Genomic DNA, 20,129 nt, shown 5'->3' with positions numbered 1-20,129 from the left:
AGAACATGAACTAATTGTTTAATTAACAACGAAGTAGACAAGTAGCATATTGGACCTATCATTTAAATTTAACAACACGAACACGACTTTGGGCCATTGATAAATGAATTATCCCTACAAGTAAACTTTTATTTCAACCATTTTTTTATTTTATTTCCTATCAAGCATTTGATGTTGGTATGGAGATCTTGATTAATGTGAGATCATTCCACGTAAAATTCATATAAGAAGAAAAGAGCTTCTTAGGGGATCAGTTCGGGTAAAGTGTAGAGATTCTCATACCATCACAATCCTTACGATTGATTCACACTACTTGTCCTCTGTTGACGGTTATGATTCTAAAGAAAAAGAAACCAAAATGCCAAAATACAAAGTAGTGTCACTTTTTCGTCAAACGTTATCTTTTTTAAATGAGTCAAGGCAAAAAAGTAAAAAAGAAATTAGTGAGAAGAAGTTTTCATGTGATTATACAGACAAGTTTCAAAGAGTAACAATACTCAATTCAAGTTGATGCCAAATTTGCTGAATTAATAATAGAGAAAAAGAACGAAGAATTTTGGGATTTTAATTTCTAAGAGAGAGAGAGAGAGAGAGAGAGAGAGTAACTCTTAGTGATGCAATCATGATTGGAGCTAGGTAGGGTTAAGGGATTTATCCGATTTTTTTTCAGCAAAAATAACTTAGAATATTTAATTATGCATGGTGAAAAATATATATGTTTTTATGTGTATATAGTAATTAGTAGATATTCAACTTTCTCTTTCTCTGACTTTTTCATGTCTTTACTTTTTATATTTTGAATTTCTGCTGAAAATATTGGTTGTTGCGATGACCAAATACAGTTGCACAAGAATAGGAAAAATATAGTTTGATCATTTTGACGTTTTGATTCATGTTAACCGTCGTCAACTTTAATTCCATATTATTTCAATTAGAAATTAACTCAATGGTTTGACTCACTCTCAAAACCCTTTGAGACTCATCTCAGCAAAAAATTAGACGCTTCATAAAATTATATTAAAAGAAATATAATATTATTATATGGTTTGTTCAATTAGCCTACATACTTAAAAAGATATAAAAATTGTATAGAGAAATCTTCTTCATAAACAAACTCTTTTAATTGTGGATCTATTGTATTTTTTTCCTTATGATCGAGAATTCAATTTATAGAGTTCGAAATTTTTACTCTAAAGAAAGTATAACCAAATATGGAAGAGAACTATATTTTTAAAAAAAAATTAGAAAAACAATTATGATAATGCTTTGACTTTCCTTTGAGGGAAAAGTAAAATTCGAATATGGTAAGAAAAATAGGAGCAAAACTCTAACAATTTACCCATTTTAATTTAGTTTTTGATAAAACTTAATTTGCTTTATTCACTCAATCTTCATATATCACTGTTATTGACCATGATTAAATTGTGATATGAATTAACACTTGGAGTCATATTCCCTAAAGTAAACAAAGGTTAACAAAGCATGTATTCAATGTTATGAGCAGTATTGAGAGTAGAACTCATGCATTATAAGTAATATGCATTGAGTTGAAAAGTGGAGCCCAAGCCTTAAAAATTTAACACCCAAAGCAGCCACTCTCTTTCCCGTCATCATGTAAACTCAAGGGACAACCCGTTCTATGCAACTCCATTTCCACATCGCACTCAACACCATACTCATTGCTTTTCCCACCCTTTCTTTCCAACAATAAGTTCAAGAGGCGATACTGCACCCTACACCCATACCAAGTGAACATGCAATCTATCAAAATAAGGATCAGACCAACATTACCTAATAACATAGTGTGAACCTCCTAGGTAATGACTCGAATACGACTATCCCCTCCACCCGGGTATTTCCAATCTAAGAAAAAAAATATAAATCTAGAAGAAATAAAAGTTGTCGTAGTTCTACTAAGGAAGAAGAGGACATATATGATGGAAGTTTAAGAGGACTTCAGGGTCATGATATTCAAGATAAATGCTTCAAAAATACATCTTAAATTGTCCCAACGATCTATCCCAAATCATAATTTGATGTAAGATTTTTTTTGTAACTTTTAAATAGGAGTTACATAGTTGTGACGAATCTAACTTTGTCGAATGGGAAACCTTCAATGTGGAGAGGGGGATACCCGTGATTCGACCTATCCCACCCCCTTAGTACAAAAGTCAACCCTCAACCGATCTAAAATCTTTAAATTTGAAACCATGTGGACGTACCATCCGCAAATAACCCATATCATTTCAAAAGCTTGGAAGGAAAATAATAATATTCTCTCGGACATCTAACATTCACAGTACAATTTTTTTTTGAATGGAACAAAAATATCTTTGGAAATACTTTCTCTAGAAAAAGAAATATGTTTAAATGCATTATAGGAAACCAAAAATCACCAAAGTATACATCCGATAAAGACTTTGGGAAATATTTAGGTTTTTCAATCAGAAACAAAAGAAGCCCGATTAGGACCTCCAATTTATTATTGGCGTAAAATCATTCACCTCCATGGCATCGATTCCATACTGCAATAAGCAGAAGAAGAAATCGGAAAGAAGAGCTGTAAAGAAGAAAGTCAAAGAGAAACAAGAGGCAGAGCAATCTGGACTCTAGAATACTTTGCTCACGTAATTAGCACACTGAAGAATATAAGTTTGTTAGATTAGTTATAGAGTAGGCAAATAAAGAAAGGACATGTGGATATTGAGTTTCTTTTTTTATTAGTTTTATTCTGTGTAAAACTTGTATATATGCAGGCTTGGAGAAGAATGAAATTATTAGAAAATTCGCAAATGTTTTCTTTTCATTCTTTCATTGTATCAGAGCAGTAGCTCAATCAAATCTATTTCGCACAAATTTACATCGTACATTTTGATCTGTAATACAAAATGTATTAAGAAGAGGTTGTAACTCAGGTGCTGAACACATCCAGTGTTTCAAAGACCAACACGATCGACATCAGCTCTTTGGATTCGCCAGGAATAAATATCATCAGCTCTACCTTTGATAGGAAGGGATTTCCAGGATGGAGTAGGGCAGTGTTGATATTGTATAGTATGGCCAATGGATTTGTTGCAACGATATTGGTGATATCATGGTTGTTGAATTCACTTTCCGGGAAATTGGAGACAGTGTAATCTAATCCAAGACTGCCAAGGAGATCTGGGATAGCCTGGAAAGAAGATTCGGAAGATGCAACGGAGCATAAGGTATGAGTGATATAGCAAATTACTTTACTAAACTTAAGAGGTTGTGGAATGAACTGGATTCCCTTAGTGTCATTATATCTTGTTCTTATGTCTGTGTATGTGAGGGTAAGGGAAATCTGGTTAAATCACTGTAACATCAGAAATTAATGCAGTTTCTGTTATGCTCAGGCAAGAGGGAACATCCTGATGATGAGCCCTTTGTCAAGCATTGATGTTTTGTTGCAAGATGAACCAACGAGAGTTTTATGTTAATGCAGACCCCTTAACCAACTCAGCAGCTTTTATGGCAACAACACAAGGCAAGTGGAATCACAGAAATGGTAACCAAATGATGAGAGTGGGGAACAAAGGAATGGAAAACCAGTCCAAAGATTCAGGTCAAGGAAGTTTAAGTACAATCCTAATGTTACATACTTACTGTGGAAAAACAAAACATGTACATGATAACTGCTACAGGATTATTGGATACCTCAATTATTTTGAGTTCACTAAGACAAGGGAAAATCAAGGAACAGTGAAGGCAAATACAGTTGCAACAGAAGAAAAATCTAAAGCTTATCAAAACACACAAGAGGATACAACCTACAACAATTACAGCCAGTACATGAGCAAAGAACAATACACAAATCTGGTGCAACAGGTTACAAAAGATTTCCTGAAGAAACATAGGACAGCACCAACGACTGGTTTTAGTGGAAATGCCATTGCTGGTACCATTGAGGAACTCAAGCTCATGTTTATCAGTTATTAATTCCTGTACAGGGATTATTAATTCCGGTGCTTCTAAACATATCTGTTTTGACTCCAATTCTTTTCTGTTGCTCACTCCCCTTCCTGTGTCTTTAGCTCTCACTTTGCCTAATTCTTTCAGGATCACTGTGACTCATAAAGGAAGTGTCTCTATTCTTCCAAATTTGACTCTGAAAAATGTCCTATATGTCCCTACCTTCAAGCATAATCTGATATCTGTGCACAGGTTGTCAAGTAAAATTAAATATAATGTGTTACTTACTCTTAGTGGTTGCGTGTAACAGGTTCTTTTAAGGAGGAGCATTAAAGCTTTTGGTGAAGTAAATGAGGGATTGTACCTGTTGAAGTCTTCTACTATTAGGTATCAGTTTGTTTCTAATGCTAATGTAGTTTCAATTCCACAATGAGAAAATTCAGTTTCATTAATTTCCTTTCTAAATCTGAACATGTTTGTGATATTTGTCCTAAAGCTAGGCAGACTAGACTCACTTTTCCAATAAGTGTTATTCATTCTACAAAGCCTTTTGAATTGATTCACATTGATACTTGGGGACCGTACAAACCACCTACTTATAATGGTTTTAGATACTTTCTTACCATAGTTGATGATTATAGTAGAGGTACTTGGACTTTCTTGTTAAGCTCTAATAGCAATGTTCTCCCTACTCTTAAGGAGTTTTGTTATTTGTAGTTTTGATGATTTGACAAACTTAGGGACCTCATAAAGGTACCAGGTTTTCTACTTGAGTATTGCAGGTGTCTTGTTTGAAGTATTGCAGATGAAACAAACCCAGGGACCTAGTAGAGGTACCAGACTCTCATGATGATGAGCCAGTCGACTGCCAGCTGGAGACGGTACAGAAAGTAGGTGCACACTTCTCGATGGCGTCAGAAAAGTGTGACCTTTCCAGCCAATGGCAAAGAAGTTTAGGAAAGTGACTTGCCCATATAAAAGGCACTTTCCTAAACATTTGTGTGTAGTTTTTGCAACTTGATAAAAACTTTTCAAGAACTCTTGCAAAGGCTACATAAAGCAAAGGCAGAATTATTCCAAGGACAACAGCAACATTTGGAGCTTTTCGTCTAGTTGTTTAGGAATTTATTCTCTTGTTCTTAAATTGTAAATCACTCCTAAATCTATAAAGGAATTGGTGTGTTGTGTTAGAAGTCTAGGTTGTCCAGGTGTGATAGCTTAGTGGGTAGATTGTTTTTCTACTTAGGCTTGTTGAGCAATAGAGGACTATTGCTTAACGGTAAGATTGATAACTCTTTCTTACGTTTGGTGTAATCGTGTTTCGCTTTTGCTTTTGAAGATTAGTGAAACGATTGAAAATCCTGTGAGACAGGTCGTGGTTTTACTCCCTTAAGCAAGGAGGTTTCCACGTAAAATCATTGTGTTGATTTTACTGCATTTAACTTTTTGGTATTTTTCTGAAGTGAAGTAAGGGACCTGGTCCATTACTTATTAAGTGAAGGCTCATATTCTATCAAGTTTCTAGCTATAATAGAGAGACAATTCCATGCCCAAGTCAAGTTCATTAGTTCTGACAATGCACTGCAATTGGGAACAAGTATTCAGAAGACAGCTTTTCTTAAATCTCAAGGAATTTTGCATCAAACTTCATGTGTTGGAACTCCACAACAAAACGGTGTTGTGGAAAGGAAGCATAGACATCTATTGGAATTACGAAGGGGACTGATGTTTAAATCTCACTTACCTATTGATTATTGGTGAGATTGCATATTAACATCTACATATTTGATTAATAGGTTGTCATCCAAGGTACTACATGGAAGAACACCATATGAAATTCTTTTTGATAAGCAACCTAACTATCAATTTTTGAGGAGCTTTGGATGTCTATGCTGTGCTTCAACTCAATCTCAATAGAGAGGAAAGTTTGAACCAAGGGCAACAGCTTGTGTCTTCCTAGGTTATCCACAAGGTAAAAAGGGTTAAAAGTTGTTAGATCTCAACACTAAGAAAGTTTTTGTTTCAAGGGATGTTCAATTTCATGAGCAGCAATTTCCTTTTGCCTCTGACAAATCTTATCACTCTCTTCCTCCCAATTTTCCATCTCATAATTCTACTATGGATATCTCAGAATCTGTCTCTTATCCTTCATCCTCTCCAGAAGCTCATGCACATCCTGATATTACATCCCCAGATATTGAGACACCCTCTCCTATCATTCCAGTGTCAGCAGTCGAGCCCTTTCTTCCCTCTCTTCTTCATCTTCTCCCCACATCAATCAAGGGAGAACTCAAAGAATGCGACATAAACCTAGTTATCTAGAAGATTATTGTTGCAATAACATCCAACTGACTGATGTTACCAATGCATGTTTTGTCCACCCTATCCAGCCCACTACTTTCTCTTTTAACTCTTTATCTCTTTCGAATCAGCATATGTTTCATTCTATTTCCGATGTAGTTAAGCCAAAGAGTTATGCACATGCTTCTAAACATACTGGCTGGAAAGCAACAATGGATGCTGAATTAAAGGCTCTTGCATTGAATATCCTACAGTTACCACCAGGAAAGACAACTTTGCCTTGTAAATGGGTTTACAAGGTAAAACACAGGTCAGTGAGAGATTGAAAGCTCTATTGGTAGTGAGGGTGGGTGTTCAACATGAAGGTGTTGATTTTTCAGAAACATTCTCTCCGGTAATCAAAATGACAACTATCAGGTGTCTACTCACACTGGCTATCAAGAAAGCATGACAGGTGCATCAATTGGATGTTAGCAACGCGTTTCTTCATGGTGAATTACAGGAAGAAGTATACATGAAGTGTCATGCAGGTCTACCCTCCATCATGCCCAACGACGTTTGTCTTCTCGGAAAGTCTTTATATGGGTTGCGACAGGCATCTAGACAATGGTATTCTAAGTTAGCTGGAGCTCTTGCTTTCAAAGGGTATACTAGTTCTATGAACGACTACCCACTATTCTTTGAGACATCTGGTTCTCTCACTCTATCATCATTGTATATATTGATGACATCCTAATTACAGGAGAGGACATCTCAGAAATTCATCACATCATGCAGTTTCTTCATACAGAATTCAGAGTCAAGCATCTCAAAGACATTCACTATTTTTTAGGATTGGAAATCCTCTGAGAAAAACAGGGATTTATCATCAATCAACGCAAGTTTACCTTAGAGTTACTTGCTGAATTTGATTGTTTTGGCGCTGTTGTATCTTCACCGCTTGATCTATATTCCAAAATTCATGTCGATGACAATCCCTCCATGGCTAATCCAACACTTTATCGACATTTAGTTGGGAAGATCAACTATTTAACGCACACTAGGCATGATTTGTCTTTTGTTGTATTGACATTCAGTCAACATATGCAACATCCCTCTGAATCACATTATCTTGTTGCTCTTCGAGTCTTGAGATACCTACGAAATGATCCAAGTCAAGGAATTTTTCTCTCCTCATATCCCACATTTACTCTATTAGCTTTCTACGACGCCGATTGGGCCTCTTGTCGTAAAACTCGAAGATCTGTCAGTGGTTGCTTCATCACTTTTGGTGGTGCTCGCATTTCTTGGAAATCCAATAAACAAGCTTCTATCTCCCTTTAATCCGCTGAAGCAGAGTATCATTATATGCGCCATGTGACTGCTGAAATTACTTGGTTGGTACGTGTCCTTGCTGATCTCTCTGTTCCTCCATTCCTCCCTATCACAGTGAACTCCGATAGTGAAGCTGCCATTAGCATAGCCAAAAATCCAGTCTTTCACGAAAGGACGAAACATGTTAAGCTGGATTGTCACTTGTGAGACAACAGTTGTCGCTGGTCTAATTACACTTCCCTTCGTTCCATCGAAGCATCAACTGGCTGATTTGTTTACCAAACCACTGTCTGGGGTTCCCCATCTCCATTTGTTGAACAAGTTGGGGGTCATTTCTTTACCCTCCAACTTGAGGGGGGATATTGGCTTAAAACCATTCACCTCGATGGAAAGAAGAAATTAGAAAGAAGAGTTGTAAAGAAGAAAGTCAAAGAGAAACAAGAGGCAGAGCAATCTGGACTCTTCATCACAAATGAGAAGGATTGAATTTTGTCCATCTAATTTAGTGAAACCTGTACATACTCATGCCATTCTAGAATACTTTTCTCACGTGATTAGCACACTGAAGAATATAAGTTTGTTAGATTAGTTATAGAGTAGGCAAATAAAGAAAGGACATGTGGATTATTGAGTTTCTTTTTTTATTATTAGTTTTATTCTGTGTAAAACTTGTATATATGCAAGCTTGGAGATGAATGAAATTATCAGAAAAAATTTCCAAACGTTTTCTTTTCATTCTTTCATTTATACTTTGACAATCTCCGTTCAAAATTAGCGTAATAGTCAACAAAAAGTTTCTCAACATTTTAAGAACTAATTAGCTTAAATAAATTTGTTCTTAACAGTAGCACTATCCATATAATGAATCATAAAATTACGGAGATGCATTACATATATTGGGAAAAATAAATATTATTTTTTTATCAGTATTTTTTATGTGATACTATTATTTACAAAAGTCAAACTGGATGAAAGAGTAAAATTTGAGATAAGTATATTAATTTATATATAGGGATACGTATAACGTAAAACATTTTGATAGATCACTTCATTTTTTTTTCAGTGTAACTTTAGATTATTGTCATTTTGGACTTGACCATAATCCTTTTTGTTATTATTAGTTTTAAAAAGTAGTTGTGTCGTATTGTGCTCATTTACAATGTTGTTTGTCTTTCCATTAACTTATTGTTTAGATGTGTTTTCCTACCAACATAATTTGAAATTTTGATATCAATGCCAAAATTTTGCTCACTATACTTAATTTTGTTCTTTAAATTTTAGTGTATAATTGTGGATTATCAAGTTCTTTTTAAGTACAATTTTCATTTTACAAATTTTACGTTACTTTTTTCAAATATTTGTACTAATAATATAACATTCACACTACTTTTTTTTTATAGTATTATGCATTTATTATTAATTAATACAGTATTCACATGTAAGCGCATAGACATAAATAATATTACCTGAATATGAATTCATAATTATGATAATTTAACTTTTAATAACAAAAGTCACACGACCATATCTGAATTAGGTTGACCAGCTTTTTTATTTATTTCATATTTGACTTTAATAGGTTTTTGCCCTTATAAATTAGCTACTTTGGAGCCTCCTCTTTCATTCATTGTAACTTTCACACACTTCACACAATACTCTAAGTTGTTGTTCCTTTCAAGGGAGAGAAGAGCCTCCCCTGAAAAAACTTCAAGATGGGTAGAAGAATTAAGATAAAGAAAATAGTAGAGATGAAGAGACGTCAAGTCGCATATTCTAAGCGGCGCACTTGTTTACTAAAGAAGGTGAAAGAGATTGCAATTTGTTGTGACGTGGACGTGGTGTTTGTCGCGTTCTCGCCTGCTAATCGGCTCAGTAAATTCTGTAGCCAAAAAAGGTATTATATTTACGATCAATACCTATAGAAATTGTCATTACATCTTGCTAGATTAATTTTCTTACTAAATTGTTATTTTTGTAGAATTAAAGACATGCTTCAGCGCTATATTGAGCTTCCGGTTGAGAGGAGATTGATGTATATGGACTAATCTTAAATTTATAGAAATGATTATTTTATACCGTAGCACTAACTTATAAGTTCTTTTTTTTTTCTCTTGTTTGGGTTAGTCACATGGCTGATGTTCAGGTACATTACTCTTTCGCAAATTTACTCTACTCATTTACATATTTATAATCGATATCTATTTGTAGGAATTTTTATTTTTCTAAAATTATGTCTTATTTCTATTGATGTGAATTAATTCATATAATCTTTAAATAAATGTAAATTTACAATGTTTGAATTTAAATTTTGTTCTCGCTCGTTTCAATTTGTTTAAATTTTTTAGATTGTTTTGAAAGAATTAGTCAACTTAGGTTTTGAGTCTAAGTCATACCACAAAAGTCAAAGGAATGAGGATTGCTCAAATCTTGTTATGATTATCACCCCCGCCCCCTTTCACGACCATATTTGGACATTGCTTATTCGGGATTTCCTTTATCACCTCTCTTCATCCGAACATTCTTTATCTGGCATTTCATTTACTCTCCCCCCACCCCCACCCCAGTCCCACCTCACCCCATCACCACCACCACCACCACCACACCCAGATACATATACCTTTTATCTAGAATTTCACTATCCGATCTAGAGTGTGATTTTCACCCCCCAACTATTCCATATCCTAGAGGCCACATCGGTTTGGCATTGATCATGTCAAGTTAATTCACACTCAAAATTTATTTCAAAGGGAGAAGATTGTATAAGTTTTACAAGTAGATCGGGATTACATTTATTTAGTGACGTGAAACATTCAATTCATCCAACGGAGTGTTTTTTTCTTTTTCAACAACTCTTTTGTTTTAACTTTCTGCATAACATGTTTATGACCAGAAAATAAAGGATATATTCACATATTCCATAAAGTTGAATTTTTTTTTAATCTATTATATTTTATGTCAATACAAAATCAAACAAATAAATTAAAATGAAGTCAGTTTAATTAAAAGGTTCTGCAAATGACACCATTAGTATTAATGAAATACTAATTGATTTGTAATTTGTTAAAACAACATTTTTTACTTTCAAATTAAGAAGTGTGTAATTAATAGAGTTGCTATGAAATTTAATTATCGGGACAATTTTAACCACCATTATTTATAATATATATTTTTTGGTATATTAATGAAGGAAAAGATGACAAAATTGAGGCAATTGAACCACATCAAGGGAGATGCTCGAAAGCTACAATATCTTGATAAAAAGTTTGATCTCTTATCTTCCTCGCACTCTTTAATTTTTGGATTAATTTATTTTCTCTCTCTAGATACATATTGTTCAATGTTTTTTTTTTTTATTAAACATGTAAACCAAAAAAGAATATGCATAAGGAGATTAACTAACGATGAAAATGGAACCAAATAGAAGCTCTATTTTAAAAAGAATACTTTGAGGTTTAGAAAAGATATTATGGCTAAATGAGTGAAATATTCAATCAAATAAAAATGCTTATTAAATGAAATCAATTAACGGAGAAGGGTAATAACTTCATACTTTTTAATTGATTTTAAATACTAGACGCTTCGCTTATAAGTGATTTGACTAATAATTACAAAATATGGAGATAAAGATTAATGTGACCAACTTATAAACTTATATAATCATACATATATTATTATTATTATTATCAATTAACGGAGAGGGGTAATAACTTGATACTTTTTAATTGATTTTAAATTTTAGACGCTTAGCTATAAGTGATTTGACTAATAATTATAAAATATGAATATAAAGATTAATTTGACCAACTTATAAACTTAAATAATTATAAATTTATTATTATTACTATTTTTATATTTTAGCACACTTATTAAAGAAAAGAGATCAAAAGGTTAGTCAAAGCATAATTAACAAAATCTATTTTGACCAGAGAAAATTATAGACTTGCTACTTATTTTGTAGTATAGTGTCCATTAGCTTTAACCATTAAAAACATACTTACTTGCAAGAGCATATATATGTGTTACACCAACTACAGCAAGCTTATATTTAATTTGACAATTAAGATGTTAAAAGATTAAGATGTATGTAATTTTACTTTAATTTTTATGGAGTAGAAAAAATAATTTTAGTTGAATCTCGGTAACTATGTTCTATTATTCCGTGATTCAACTCAAAATTTAAGAGAGTTCACACAGGTGATGTAATATAAGTGTTACATTGTTTTTAATTTATCGAAATGTTCGATATTACTACCTAATGCCTCATACTTGATTTCTTTTGTATTAAGTAATATTGACTATCACTAATGAATTAAACTATCTCATGATGGCTTCCATTGGATGTTTCAACCTATTGCTGGTGTTCTAATTTCTACAGGATTGAGGTGAGCACAACTTTATTTGATGTCTTATATGTTGTTTTTTTCCAATCTATCAGTACAATTCTAATTAGTACTCCCTCCGCCTCACATTAGTTGATCATTTATCTTTTTACACGTACATTAAGAAATCATAAGTAAGAATATAATTTTACTAATTTACCCATTTAAAAATTTCTTGAAAATATTATAATCAAATGTGAACACTTTCAAAAAGAATTAATTTGAAGGGTAATATACGAAAAATCTAATTAATGATTTCTTGATTTAGTAAAGTGGACAACTATTTTTAAGGATGATTAACTATTATGCGACGAAGGGAGTAGTTTGTTAGTTAAGTGAGACATTGAAATAAAAATTAAGAGTTGTCTTAATAAATAAATGTTAATTAATCATTTTAGAGCCAATGAGGAAATTTATAAAATCATTTGAACTTGAAATTCTTTGATCCAGAATTTGGAGCTACAAATCAAGAAGAGCACATTGAAATCGCAGATTTTGGATGCTAACATAAGGTCAATTTATTCAGTATCACAAGTGGTTTTCTTTATATTTCATCTTAATTATAACATCAAGGTTGAATACAGCAGTATCACCATAAATTTTCAATAGACATTTAAATTATAATATATTTCAATCGTCTAAATATGATATCACAGGGATTTTGAACCAGGAGAAGGGCAAGAACCTTCTCTTCATCAACTCATTTGGTGTGAGAGAAACTTACAACTCTCTCTCGAAAGAGTCAAGGCTAGAAAAGTTAGTTTTTTCACCAATTATTTTGTCTTAATTTATCATTTAAAAATAAAGTGAAATCACAAATTTCAAGAAAATTATTATTTTTCTTAGAAATAGTTCATCAAATCAACTCATATATAAATATATTAATGTCTAAGAAATTTTGATTAGATGGAATTGGAGAAACAAGAAAAGATGGATGTTCACTTTGTTGCACAAAAAACAGCTCCTCACCAGTTTGATACTAATAATTGGATTAATCCATACAGGTCATTATTTTTTCCAAATAATATTTTATTTACAATAAATTTTTATCTCTTTATTTTCCTTTTAGAGTGATTATTTTGTTATTATTGCAGTTCAAATATCCAGGAGAGCATACTTCAAGATTGGATGAATGTAGGGAAGGGAATAGCAAATAGTTCTGGAAATTACGCATATAGCCCTTCCTTTCCAAGTTCTTCACAAAATCGGAGTATACCATTTTTTCAAAGCCAAAACTTGTCACCCTATATTCCGTTGCAGGTAATACTTTTTAAAAATACAGTAGCTAGGACCTCCAAAAAAAGAGATAATTTTTTTAAAAAAATTGATATATTTTTTATCCGCACAATAGAATCAACAACAAAACATAATGATAGATGTCCATGAGAATCCTACACAAACATTTGGCCAATTACATGTACATTAACATTCTTAAAATATTGTTCCTTGTAAAGATCTCTTTAAGAACTCAAGCTATTTTTTTTCAAACAGAAAATTTATATAATTATCTTTATTTGTGCAATAGAGTCAGGAACAAAACATGATGGTAGATTCCCAGCAGAATCCAACACAAATATTTGGACAATCACAGGTACATTTGTATTCATGAAATATTATTCCTTGTTAAGTACTACCCCCTACCCCCTTCGTACTTCACTAAATAGTTTAAACATTTTTAAAAATAGAGTAGCTAGGACCTCCAAAAAAAGAGATATTTTTTTTAAAAAATTGATATATTTTTTATCCGCACAATAGAATCAACAACAAAACATAATGATAGATGTCCATGAGAATCCTACACAAACATTTGGCCAATTACATGTACATTAACATTCTTAAAATATTATTCCTTGTAAAGATATCTTTAAGAACTCAAGCTATTTTTTTCAAACAGAAAATTTATATAATTATTTTTATTTGTGCAATAGAGTCAGGAACAAAACATGATGGTAGATTCCCAGCAGAATCCAACACAAATATTTGGACAATCACAGGTACATTTGTATTCATGAAATATTATTCCTTGTTAAGTACTACCCCCCACCCCCTTCGTACTTCACTAAATAGTTTATACATTTTTGCAGGCACAAATGACTTTTGGTGAAAGTACTGACAACTCTCTCTTCAACTTCTGGCAAAATATTTGTGATTCTACAAGGTTTCTTTTGATAACTTTTGATACGAGAACTTATATTGTTCACAAGATAATATTTCTTATATTTGAAAAAGAATAATAATAGTAATTAGAATTATAACGATCAATGGATCTTAATTAACTCTATATAAGATCAAAATACCATCATAAAGGATACAAGTAAAATAGTAATAATATCATATAAAACGAGTCAAAAACAATATGTTTTATTATTGATGTTTGTATTGTTCTTATTTAACATGATATGATAGCTAAGAACATGTTCTCTATATATTCCAGGTCTGTCTCCTGCACACAATTGAACAATACCTTTCAATTAGGGTTGGAGAATGACAATACAACTTGGAACAACAATTTGAATAATTCCTCCTCGTTTGGTTTGGAGAATGCCCATTCAAATTGGAATAATAACATGAGTAACAACAACAATTACACCAATGAATATAATGATCCTCCTTCAGTTCAAAATGATGCAATAACTCCTAATGTTAATGGATTTAACTATTCCATGGAGGTTAGTCCAAAGTTCTATTTTATTATTATCGATCAAAATAACTTTATTTTTTATAGTATTCACACAAACAACTCACTTTAAATGTTTGTAACAATGATTAGGAGAATACTATGGGAAATATTGCTGAAAGTACTACACATGAGAATGATGCATGTGAATGGGAAGTTTTCCTCAATGAAGCTTTCAATGGAGAAGACTTTTAAAATTTAGATTGATCCATCAATAACCCAGAAAAAAAAAACTTTTTTTATTTAGTTCCTTTATGTTTGGTCCATCTTAAAATTCACAAACTCCTGAAAAATTAGTATTTTATTTACTTATTGAAGTATGCAAAATATCATCTTCGATGTATGTTGGGTGGCCTATATATGTTGAAGTGAATAATAATATGGACGTATGAATGTTAGAAATAAATTTTGTGTTGTCTACATCATATGTAGCAGTACTAATTATTAAGTTGTCCATTTAGATTATACGCTACTTCATAATTGATTTAGAGCATGTTTAATTTGGATTGACTTATTATAAGTGTTTTGTTGGAATTATGACCCCTAAATTGCCCAAGGAACATGTTTATTCTATATATTTCTTTGTAGTTACAGGAGTTACGTTTTGTGAAGTAAATAAAATAATAACACAATATTTTATCGCGGAAAACCTCAACTCTTAAAGATAAAAATCACGACCTACACCACTGTAGGATTTAACTCCACTTTATTAAACTTCAAGTCTCAACAAAAGATTACAAAGCTATGTAACCTATGGAATTATAAACTCTAATTCCTAGAGGAATTATAAACTCTAATTCCTAACTAATAAATTATGAACTTTAATTTCTAGCTACCTGAAGACACAAAATATCCCAATTTTATATATTCTACCGTCCATCAAGTTTTTAAAACTTGTTAGACGAATCCTACACACACACTCGATTGCAATCAAAACTCTTAATTACAATGTTACAATTTTTCCTCACAAATTGCAACACTCCCAATAAATCTCAAAAATCTCTCAAACTTCTTGATCGTGGTTTGATCTTCTCCCTATGTAAGTGCACAATTTTTCTCAAGCAAAACTATCGCCCTATTTATAGATTTGGACTTGAATCCAAAACCTATTTCAACTAGAAAGCCTACTTCATGTAGGACTCCTCTTTTGTGTGGAACTCCTTGTTCAACTCAAACTAGTGTTCAATTTTCTTTCTTGACTTTAACTTGAATTCCTTATCTGCTCATAACATTATAACTTTAAATTCACGTGGTTGACGTTCTCCTTATCGTGGTTGGATTCGGTCTGTAAAAAACACGTCGAAAAACCTGTTTCTTTCATCTATTTCTGTATTTGTCAATTATATTTCTTATTCAAATAAATTCCCCCCTTTTTTGATGATGAAAACATACATTACGAACACAACAAATAAGACACACATCTTCTCCCTTTTGACATATTACTGCTACAACTTGTTAACTTTTTCATACTTCAAAACAACGAGACATTAACAAATTCCCCCTTTTTGACTATGATAAATTTTATCTGCTTACATTGACTAGGTACACATAACTCATATATAACTGCTTCTCCCTTTTTGACATCAGGAAAATATAAAACACTGTGAAGGCATACACCATACTTAGAGAAGCAAATTTGATACTCGTGGCCACTGGCTATCACCTACTCAAACACTTAATAAATCAAGAACACAGTTAGCTATAGCAAAGCGTTTGCACAAACATATGAGATAAACATGAACTGAAACTCAAACCCAACATTAGCATTAATAAAAAAGCATATACACCACAAATGTAATCAAAATTAAAGATAAAATCAAGCACTTGTAATAAGAAAAAAAATTGAGAAGTCAAAGGCTAGAGTGGCTAGGTAATATCAAAATATGAGAGGATAAATAGAATGTGGTTTGTCTTTCCATTAACTTATTGTTTAGATGTGTTTTCCTACCAACATAATTTGAAATTTTAATATCAACGCCAAAATTTTGCTCACTATACTTAATTTTGTTCTTTAAATTTTAGTGTATAATTGTGGATTATCAGCTTCTTTTTAAGTACAATTTTCATTTTACAAATTTTACGTTACTTTTTTCAAATATTTGTACTAATAATATAACATTCACACTACTTTTTTTTATAGAATTATACATTTATTATTAATTAATACAATATTCACATGTAAGCGCATAGACATAAATGATATTACCTGAATATGAATTCATAATTATGATAATTTAATTTTTAATAACAAAAGTCACTCGACTATATCTATATTAGGTTGACCAACTTTGTTTATTTATTTCATATTTGACTTTAATAGGTTTTTGCCCTTATAAATTAGCTACTTTGGAGCCTCCTCTTTCAGTCATTGTAACTTTCACACACTTCACACAATTCTCTAAGTTGTTGTTCCTTTCAAGGGAGAGAAGAGCCTCCCCTGAAAAAACTTCAAGATGGGTAGAAGAATTAAGATAAAGAAAATAGTAGAGATGAAGAGACGTCAAGTCGCATTTTCTAAGCGGCGTACTTCTTTACTAAAAAAGGTGAAAGAGATTGCAATTTGTTGTAACGTGGATGTGGTGTTTGTCGCGTTCTCGCCTGCTAATCGGCTCAGTAAATTCTGTAGCCAAAAAAGGTATTATATTTACGATCAATACCTATAGAATTTGTCGTTACATCTTGCTAGGTATTAATCAATAAAAAGATTAACTAGATTAATTTTCTTGCTAAATTGTTACTTTTGTAGAATTAAAGACATGCTTCAGCGCTATATTGAGCTTCCGGTTGAGAGGAGATTGACGTACATGAACTAATCTTAAATTTATAGAATTGATTATTATTTTATACCGTAGCACTAACTTATGAGTTCTTTTTTTTTCCTCTTGTTTGGGTTAGTCACGTGACTGATGTTCAGGTACTTTACTCCTTTCACAAATTTACTCTACTCATTTACATATTTATTATAGATATCTATTTGTAGGAATTTTTATTTTTCTAAAATTATGTCTTATTTCTATTGATGTGAATTAATTCTAATAATCTTTAAATAAATGTGAAATTTACAATGTTTGAATTTAAATTTTGTTCTCGCTCTTTCAATTTGTTTAAATTTTTTAGATTGTTTTGAAAGAATTAGTCAACTTAGGTTTTGAGTCTAATTCATACCACAAAAGTCAAAGGAATGAGGATTTCTCAAATCTTGTTATGATTATCACCCCCGCCCCCTTTCACGATCATATTTGGACATTGCTTATTCGGGATTTCCTTTATCACCTCTCTTCATCCGAACATTCTTTATCTGGCATTTCATTTACTCTCCCCCCACCCCCACCCCAGTTCCACCTCACCCCATCACCACCACACCCACATACATATACCTTTTATCTAGAATTTCACAATCCGATCAAGAGTGTGATTTTCACCCCCCAACTATTCCATTTCGTAGGGGCCACATCGGTTTTGGTATTGATCATGTCAAGTTAGGTCATGTGCCTAATTCACAGTCAAAATTTATTTCAAAGGGAGAAGATTGTATAAGTTTTATAAGTAGATCAAGATTACATTTATTTAGTGACGTGGAACATTCAATTCATCCAACAGAGTGTTTTTTTCTTTTTCAACAACTCTTTTGTTTTAACTTTCTGCATAATATGTTTATGACCACAAAATAAAGGATATATTCACATATTCCATAAAATTGAAAAATATTTTTTTAATCTATTATATTTTATGTCAATATAAAATCAAACAAATAAATTAAAATGAAGTCAGTATTAATTAAAAGGTTCTGCAAATGACATCATTAGTATTAATGAAATACTAATTGATTTGTAATTTGTTAAAACAACATTTTTTACTTTCAAATTAAGAAGTGTGTAATTAATAGAGTTGCTATGAAATTTAATTATCGGGAAAATTTTAACCACCATTATTTATAATATATATTTTTTGGTATATTAATGAAGGAAAAGATGACAAAACTGAGGCAATTGAACCACATCAAGGGAGATGCTCGAAAGCTACAATATCTTGATAAAAAGTTTGATCTCTTATCTTCCTCGCACTCTTTAATTTTTGGATTAATTTATTTTCTCTCTCTAATTACATATTGTTCAATGGTTTTTTTTTACTAAACATGTAAACCAAAAAAGAATATGCATAAGGAGATTAACTAACGATGAAAATGGAACCAAATAGAAGCTCTATTTTAAAAAGAATACTTTGAGGGTTAGAAAAGATATTATGGCTAAATGAGTGAAATATTCAATTAAATAAAAATGCTTATTAAATGAAATCAATTAACGGAGAGGGGTAATAACTTCATACTTTTTAATTGATTTTAAATTTTAGACGCATAGCTTATAAGTGATTTGACTAATAATTACAAAATATGGAGATAAAGATTAATTTGGCCAACTTATAAACTTATATAATCATACATATATTATTATTATTATCAATTAACGGAGAGGGGTAATAACTTGATACTTTTTAATTGATTTTAAATTTTAGATGCTTAGCTATAAGTGATTTGACTAATAATTATAAAATATGAATATAAAGATTAATTTGACCAACTTATAAACTTATATAATTATAAATTTATTATTATTATTTTTATATTTTAGCACACTTATTAAAGAAAAGAGATCAAAAGGTCAGTCAAAGCATAATTAACAAAATATATTTTGACCAGAGAAAATTATAGACTTGCTACTTATTTTGTAGTATAGTGTCCATTAGCTTTAACCATTAAAAACATACTTACTTGCAAGAGCATATATATGTGTTGCACCAACTACAGCAAGCTTATATTTAATTTGACAATTAAGATGTTAAAAGATTAAGATGTATGTAATTTTACTTTAATTTTTATGGAGTAGAAAAAATAATTTTAGTTGAATCTTGGTAACCATATTCTATTATTCCGTGATTCAAACTCAAAATGTAAGAGAGCTCACACAGGTGATGTAAGTGTTACATTGTTTTAATTTATCGAAATGTTCGATACTACTACCTAGTGCCTCATACTTGATTTCTTTTGTATTAAGTAATATTGACTATCACTAATGAATTAAACTATCTCATGATGGCTTCCTTTGGATGTTTCAACCTATTGCTGGTGTTCTAATTTCTACAGGATTGAGGTTAGCACAACTTCATTTGATGTCTTATATGTTGTTTTTTTCCAATCTATCAGTACAATTCTAATTAGTACTCCCTCCGCCTCACATTAGTTGATCAATTATCTTTCTACACATACATTAAGAAATCATAAGTAAGAATATAATTTTACTACTTTACCCATTTAAAAATTTCTTGAAAATTTTATAATCAAATGTGAACACTTTCAAAAAGAATTAATTGGAAGGCGAATATAAGAAAAATCTAATTAATGATTTCTTGATTTAGTAAAGTGGACAACTATTTTGTAAGGATAATTAACTATTATGCGACGAAGGGAGTAGATTGTTAGTTAAGTGAGACATTGAAATAAAAATTAAGAGTTTTCTTAATAAATAAAT

The 20,129-nt window shown here is 31.5% G+C and overlaps 2 protein-coding genes and 1 long non-coding RNA gene across 4 annotated transcripts; 2 read left to right on the top strand and 1 right to left on the bottom strand.

The window, feature by feature from the left end:
* Nucleotides 1–2,774: 2,774 nt before the first annotated feature.
* On the bottom strand, nucleotides 2,775–8,256 carry LOC104646951 (uncharacterized). The gene is made up of 2 exons (XR_741113.4): nucleotides 7,122–8,256; nucleotides 2,775–3,172 (listed from the first exon to the last, which is right to left on the bottom strand). It is a non-coding gene; the product is annotated as an uncharacterized lncRNA (long non-coding RNA).
* LOC104646950 (uncharacterized) lies at nucleotides 3,068–5,291 on the top strand. 2 transcript variants are annotated; one of them, XR_011220738.1, is made up of 3 exons: nucleotides 3,068–3,209; nucleotides 3,467–3,919; nucleotides 4,244–5,270. XR_011220738.1 is itself a non-coding variant. In XM_010321453.4 (2 exons), the coding sequence occupies exons 1-2, from the start codon at nucleotides 3,421–3,423 to the stop codon at nucleotides 4,264–4,266; spliced, it is 522 nt and encodes a 173-aa protein (XP_010319755.1). In that variant the 5' UTR covers nucleotides 3,351–3,420; the 3' UTR covers nucleotides 4,267–5,291. The 2 variants fall into 2 exon arrangements, 1 of the variants encoding a protein (XP_010319755.1); XM_010321453.4 differs by lacking the exon at nucleotides 3,068–3,209 and having other exon boundaries at nucleotides 3,351–3,919; nucleotides 4,244–5,291.
* Nucleotides 8,257–9,260: 1,004 nt separating the features above from the next.
* LOC109120066 (transcription factor CAULIFLOWER-like) lies at nucleotides 9,261–14,799 on the top strand. The gene is made up of 10 exons (XM_026030497.1): nucleotides 9,261–9,442; nucleotides 9,527–9,580; nucleotides 9,673–9,691; nucleotides 12,834–12,931; nucleotides 13,022–13,187; nucleotides 13,453–13,518; nucleotides 13,856–13,921; nucleotides 14,012–14,085; nucleotides 14,362–14,596; nucleotides 14,698–14,799. Exons 1-10 carry the CDS (start codon nucleotides 9,261–9,263, stop codon nucleotides 14,797–14,799), a joined length of 1,062 nt encoding a protein of 353 aa, XP_025886282.1.
* The last annotated feature ends 5,330 nt before the right edge of the window (nucleotides 14,800–20,129 follow it).

This window comes from Solanum lycopersicum, chromosome 4, assembly GCF_036512215.1.
Source record: "Solanum lycopersicum chromosome 4, SLM_r2.1".
NCBI classification, from domain to species: Eukaryota; Viridiplantae; Streptophyta; class Magnoliopsida; order Solanales; family Solanaceae; genus Solanum; species Solanum lycopersicum.
This window is presented reverse-complemented; position numbering and strand designations above follow the sequence as displayed.